The 6,989-nt window shown below is 41.2% G+C and overlaps 1 protein-coding gene across 1 annotated transcript; it reads right to left on the reverse strand.

Moving 5' to 3' along the window:
• Positions 1-496: 496 nt before the first annotated feature.
• Positions 497-5,458, reverse strand: LOC137900308 (protocadherin-1-like). Its single transcript, XM_068744372.1, has 3 exons — positions 4,664-5,458; positions 1,873-4,059; positions 497-643 (listed from the first exon to the last, which is right to left on the reverse strand). The coding sequence occupies exons 1-3, from the start codon at positions 5,456-5,458 to the stop codon at positions 497-499; spliced, it is 3,129 nt and encodes a 1,042-aa protein (XP_068600473.1).
• Between the last annotated feature and the right edge of the window lie 1,531 nt (positions 5,459-6,989).

The following is a 6,989-nucleotide window of genomic DNA, read 5'->3' on the forward strand; positions in this document are numbered from 1 at the left end:
TTTGTGCTAAAATACTTCAGATCTTTTTTTTTTTTTTTAAGTTTTCCTGAAAATGCACAAGACATTCTATGTTCTCATTATGCGTTACAGGAAATGTGTCATTTTTAGACATAACACCAATAAGTTTTAGACACCTGACCAAGTTTTTAAATGAAAAGAAACTGTAGAGTGAAGCACAGTTAATTAAAGCAAGGGAGCCGCTCTACATCTGTCTCATCGCTTGGCTGTTGCTTTCATTATATATTTTTGGTCAATCTGTTCTTCCTGATGTAAAAAGGGATGTCATACATGAGACAACATCTGCTGAGGTATGTCACATGAGCGTCAACATCTGTCCGTGTTTTTATTCCGCCTGTCAATCACTTTAGTCATGTCTTGTATGCATTCATGTTAGCATATTGAGAATCTCTGTCAAGTGGCGAGAGCTTACATCTGTGACGCAGTTACAATTAGCACTCTTACAAAACCACGGATCTACGCAGACACAGGCTGTGGCTCATTTTCGGTCCCTTATGTTAACCATCAAGGAGATGGTGGCGACTGCTCTCGACACAAACTCCACCCACAGAATGTTGTAATCGCCCAAACTGTTGGCGAGCATCTGCAGAAACGTCCAACCATCCAGCCGCCTGTGATACTGGCTCTGGAGGTATCACCACACAATATTCGTCATCTATGCATGCTTGCAACAGAGTGGTGTTTTCATCAGTTTTTTGTTTTTAATTACTCTGTGGGAAACCTGTTTAAAGGGAACATGAACATGTTCTGAAAACAACACAGAACATGTCTCTGTGTGTGTGGCGGTACTAAATTAAAGTATGGAAGCTTCTTTAAACCCAGAGTAAACTTAAATGTAAAAGAAACGCGGACTATGTATTTGTATTGCATTGTCAGAGCTCCTTATTAGTTGTGATTTACAAATGCATAAATTATCAGTAAATAAATGTCAGATATAGATTGAGCATCTGTTAAATTACATATAAAGGATGTTCAATAATCTGTGTCTGGATTGGGGGGGGGGGGGTTGCATTTGAATTTATTAATGCTATTTCTACTTCTTTCTGACGTTTTATTGAGCAGAAAGAACTCACTACAGTATTTACTTAAGAAAAAGGTGATAGATTGCCAGACTCTACGTTACTTTCTTAGTGAAACAAATGCTTCAGTGAATACGCGCACAGACACAGAATTACACAATTATTTCATGTCTAGTAAAAGACACAAAATCACACACTTATGGGATGACACAGAAACCTAGAGACATACTCGCTCTATATCGCCAAACTCTGCACTTTTTTTAATGTTTGTAATCCCCTCTGACTCTATTAATATTTCTGTTTCCATGGTGATTCAAGTCTTGCCAAATGTTGAAGTGATAAGGGGAGATAAGAGCATAAGGAACACCGAGATAAGAACAAGTGACCTGCAGAGATCAGAGCGCTGGGGGTTAGGCGCAAGACCAGAAGTAAGTCACTGAGAAACTGACCTTCTCTGCTCGATTGCCATACTGACCTCACAAAAATAGCAAAATATGAATGCTGATTTAATGCTAGAAGCCATGCAACATTGGCCAATAATGCAAATTAAATGTATTTTTCAGCAGCTTCGAATTGTGTACAAAGAAATTACTAAAAGAAAATGCAGTGCGTGAATTTCCAACCACATGGATGTTACATAGAAAGTTAAAGTCGCATTAAGATTGTTCCATTTGGAGCTAATTAGCAGTTACAGCATAATCCTATACGGGGTAGTATGCATTCTACGCAATGTTTCTCATAGCACTTAAAAATAAAACATTCCTCAACCAATTCAACATCCACTGCTCAAACAGACCACGAGACACTATTGATTGTTTGTCAGGAACAACTTTACCTGTTTGTTGTACTTCGGCTGGCTGGTCGTCTTGTAGCTGTAATCTGAGTATTGGTCTGAGCCAGTAGAGTTGTCATCCCCTCCCGTTCCTACAAAGGTGTTGGTGGCAGGAAGGTTCTGTACAGCCTGATGTTTCTGTGAGGCTGAGGGGGACTGGGCCTGCAGCTGGATGGAGGGTAAAGGGGAATTGGAGCGGTAGTGTCTGCCTATATCAGGGCTTCCAGGTGAATATGTTAAGGGCAGGTGTATCCTGGGGCTATCATTGACTCCGTCGAGGTTGAATTTGAGGCTCTTTTGAAGGCTAACCTCCTCCTCTTCCCCAAGTGGTTTAGGGGTCTTGTGGGTTTTACCTTTTTTTCCTCGTTTGCCTTTGGCATTTTTTGGTACCTGCTTGGGTGCATACAAGTCCTTTGATTCTTTCTTGCCAGGCTGATATCCGCTCTTAGTTTCTCTCTGGATTCTGTGTCGAATAAATACAACCACCAATATCAGCATGACAACACCTGCCACACCAGCAAGGCTACCAAACAAAATATTACTTCGCTGTGCAGCAAAACCATTGTCGGGATCACCAGCAATGTCTCTGTCCAGTGGCGTATAAAGACTGTGTCCAACTAGAGCTTCCACTAAGCTGACATTTGAAATGGTTTCATTGACATAGATGTGGACCAGGGCAGTGGCATATCGTCCAGGCTTCCCCCTGTCATTTACTCGCACCACTAGGCGATGTAGTCCACCATGTTTCCGGGTCATCTCTTTTGTTAGAGTGATTTCGCCACTGGAGGGAGAAATGCGAAATAACTGATAAGGGTTTCCACCAGCAATACTGAAGACCAGCTCTGCATTAGGTCCACTATCCAGGTCCTCAGCTTCTACTATCTCAACATGGCTTTCTGGGGACGCTAGAGGTGACAAGCACCTGAAGGACGAATTGGAGGGCTTGGTGATGACAGGGTCATTGTCATTTTCATCAAGTACATTTATGGTAACACCCACATATGAAGACCTTGGTGGCTCTCCTCCATCAATTGCTTTCAGGCGGAACGTGTAGCTACTTTCTTTCTCCCTGTCAAATGAGATGCTTGACAGAATGGTGCCTGTTCCATTTTGAACAACAAACTTGCCTCCATCGGGCTCGACCGAGAGATGAACGTGAGCATTCTCACCTTTGTCCATGTCCAAAACTGTGACCATGCCGACTGGACTAAGTGGAGGCATGTTTTCCAAAACAGAAAAGCTGTAGCCACTCAGCATGAACTTGGGATCATTGTCATTGCGGTCAAGGACTTTTATTGCAACAGTTGCTGTTCCTTTATGAACAGGTGAGCCTTTATCTGCTGCGGTGACCCGGAACTCATAGCGCTCTTTATGCTCGCGATCAAGCGGGCCTCTTGCTCTCACTGCGCCAGTATTTGGATCAATTTCAAATAGACCTTTAATTGATGAATCTGCCATAATAGTGTAGATGAGTTCTGCATTTGTGCCACTGTCAGCATCCGAAGCTGTGACATCCAAAACCTTCTCTCCTGGTTGATTTTCCTCAGCAAAATCCACTTCGAACAAAGTCGGAGAGAATATTGGGGAGTTATCATTCACATCAGTAACCTGCACCTTCAAAGAATTTGTACTTGAGAGTGCTGGATTTCCAGAATCAACAGCCACAATCTCGACTATGTAATTCTTAACCTGCTCATAGTTAAGTGGAGTGGCGGTCTGCAGGAAATACTTCCTCTTGTTGTCACTGGAGGAGTCGCTGGCAGGGCGGAGTTGGAAGGGAACATCTCCTGCAACCACGCAAGTGACCACTGCATTCTCTCCCTCATCTTTGTCTGAAACTTGCACCAAAGCGACGGCTGTTCCGACTGGCATGTCTTCTGAAATGTTAGCCACTCCTTCAATGTGTGTCACAAGGCCAATCCCACGGATCTCGACAGCTGGAGCATTGTCATTTTGATCAGTCACTTCAATGGTCACAAAAGTCTTAGAGCTTTTAGGTTGAGGACCCTTATCCCTTGCGACCACATAAAAGGATAAGCTGCTGATTTCCTCCCTGTCTAGTGCTCCTTTGACATAGATTATTCCATTGGACCGATCAATTCGCAAGAGCTTCGGCACCGGTTCCACTGCTTGGTGAAGGGTGTACTCAATTTCTCCATTAGGGCCCATGTCAGAATCATTTGCTTTGACCTACAATAAAAGGAATCATGTGGTTAAAGGCATAATTTATGGTCAAAAATGGAAGTAAGTTAAATATTTCCTGGACTAATCAGTGGCCAATGAAAAAATATATAAATAAATAAATCAAAAGGCTTCCGATACATGGCTATAAAAAAGTGTTTGTTTTATGACAGTCAGTAAATTTTGCACAGTTGATCTCATACAGTCTTAAAGATTGTCTGTCTAATTTCTGCAGGAATAGTATTAAAAGTAATAAGCGACTTAATTGCCAGAACAAACATAGTATGTTAATACTCTATTATTGTAATTACCGGTACTTAGAATGTACCAATTTGTCACTTTCTTCATTTTGAAAACATAAATATGAATAAGATATATGAGTTGCTAAAAAAATAAGTGTGCCATTAATTTCCCAAGAGCTACTGTAATTAATTTAAAGCACAACACAATGTTAAAAAAAAGAAATGATTTTGAATTGCACATTTAGCATTTAGACTGTTTCTGTCAAATAAGCTATGCACAAACATGATTCAAATACATTTTGATAAATTGGCACATACAATTACATACAAATTCATTCTCAAGTGCAAGTATGCTTGAATCACAACCTTACCTGTAACACAGAGTGTCCAGCTGGGCTGTTTTCTGACACGTCCGCCTCATAAGTAGACCTTTCAAACTTTGGAGCATTATCATTGGCATCAGTTACTAGTACTCTTAGCAAAGCACTGCTGTAGCGCTGAGGGTTTCCTCCATCCACTGCCTTGATGGTCAGGTCATAGGAATCCTTGAACTCACGATCAAGGTTTCCAAGGACAATAAGCTGTGGAAGCTTCCCACTCCTGTCTTCAGCCACCTGTAAACCAAACAGGGTTGCTGCGTCTGGCCCCGCTGTCAGAGCATAATCCGCCACCCCATTCCTGCCAGAGTCTCTGTCTGTAGCTAGTGGTATGGAGAATAAAGCCCCCATGATCGTGTTCTCAGGGACAGAAATGGTGAGCACAGACGACGGAAACTGTGGAGTGTTGTCATTGATGTCCTGTACCTCAATGCGTCCTTCAATGAGTCGTGGGCTCTGGTTCTGTATCAGATCCGTCACTGATACTTCAAATTCCAGGTAGCAGGGCTTGCCCTTCATCATGGAACGGCAGTCTCTCAAAGTCTCTCTGTCAATGGGAATCTCTGTGGTGAAAATGTCCCCAGTCTTTCCATCAACGCGAAGGTAAGGGGCACCCACCTCCAGCTTGTAGAGATGGCCTGAATCTGGCAGGCCCTGGTCTGCTGCCAAGCTACCAATCAAAGTGTTTGGAGGCTGCTCCTCCTGGACCCGGTACAGAATGCTGCCATCAGAAGAAGCACAGTGCAGCACCAGGACCCAAAATAGCACTAGATGCAAATTCAGTTCCATTAGGTCATCAGAAGATCAGCCTGCAAATCAAACATGAAAGAATATCAGTGTCAAAATGTGTTTTCTGTTAGAAATCATGTTTGTGAATGTTTTTGATGAAATGTCTGGGAGCTCCAACGAGCTCCAAAGGCGATAATTATGGAACTCTAATTATATGAAGGAAAATCAATCCTTCAGACAAGAGGGAAAGAATTTAGTCAGCAGGAAAAATTAAGTTTGTATTTGTTCTATTATAACTCAACAGCTGCAAAATATTTTTTTGTCAATAAGCTGTATACCAAAAATTAACACAAGCGTGGAAGCCAAATAAAATAACGAGACAACAAGAGAAAAGGAGGATATATTTCTTTAAAAATGTATCCATAACTACATCTCAACATGTTTTATTTATTTATTTGTCCTTAAGACAGTGTCTCAGCTTTATAACTTTCATGTAGAAATTAATGTAGAAAGAACAAATTCTATCTTGTGTACACAGACAGGTCTTGAGGGCAAGAATGGATTGTTTCAGCAGTAAAATCAAATAAAACGGTAATATAAAATCTGATTCTACGCGGCCTTGGAGACTCGTTATTTCAGTATTACACTAATAGACATTGAGTGAAGAAAAGTAACCAAAGGTATCAAACATACCATAAAGATAAATCCTTCCAAACCTCTCTGAGAAATGATCTATTTTACCTTCCAGAAGAGGCCTGCAGTACTAAAGGCTTGCATGCTGAGGACAAAGGATGACAATGAGCACAATTCCTCCTATGTAGATTATCCAACTTGGCTATTATCATCACATACATTTTTCAATAATGCACAATGCTTTTCCCATCATGCCATTCATGAGAAAACCAAATCCTTTTGAATCTATTAAAAATGGAAGTGCAGTTTATAGATGCACTAATTGCTCAGTTATTGATGTGTCCCCTTTTTACTTTTGTAGGGCAAGCCTTCGGTCAATGTGCCATGAAAAAGGATTTCTGCTTCAAAGTGTGAAAGGAAAAAAAAAAAAGCTGAATCGCATCTTTGTTTGACGCGCGTCTCTAATGTAAAAGCCATACCGCACGTGGGTGAATGTGTCTTGACACTTGCGTTACTGTTTCATCATCATGTTTTTAAAATATGTGTTGGTGAATTTAAGTTCATCAAATTATTTCCACGTTGGGCATATTAAAATGAATTACCATTCTTTGTTTAGCTGTAACTGTAGCTGCCACTTCTAGAGTGAAGAGGTGTGCTTTGATAGAAACATGATTGTTGTGGTTGATGACACTCATGACTTAATGTCTTCCAGTTGGCCTCGTGCCTGTCTTCCAGATGGCACGATGCCTGGCGGCCACAGCGAGTTGTTGCTCATTTGTCTTTGTTTACATGTGCATCCATTTTTATATTGTTTGTGAAATAAACATCACGCCGTCCATCAGGTAAATATTAGTGACCCCAATCTATTCGATATTCATCTCACAATTGTCAGCTGTCTGAGAAATATTGAATCACAAGATTGGCAAGAAAGCACAACTGTGCAGTGATGGCAAAGGGG

This window comes from Brachionichthys hirsutus, chromosome 10 (assembly GCF_040956055.1).
Source record: "Brachionichthys hirsutus isolate HB-005 chromosome 10, CSIRO-AGI_Bhir_v1, whole genome shotgun sequence".
Classification (NCBI taxonomy): Eukaryota; Metazoa; Chordata; class Actinopteri; order Lophiiformes; family Brachionichthyidae; genus Brachionichthys; species Brachionichthys hirsutus.

Bases quoted from the DNA above. Each gene is read 5' to 3' on its own strand.
- LOC137900308 (XM_068744372.1), bottom strand. From the start codon at position 5,458: ATGGAACTGAATTTGCATCTAGTGCTATTTTGGGTCCTGGTGCTGCAC. The intron at 4,060-4,663 runs GTAAGGTTGTGA...CTTTTATTGTAG, and splicing joins CTGGACACTCTGTGTTACAG to GTCAAAGCAAATGATTCTGA. The intron at 644-1,872 runs GTAAAGTTGTTC...TGATACCTCCAG, and splicing joins AGCCGAAGTACAACAAACAG to AGCCAGTATCACAGGCGGCT.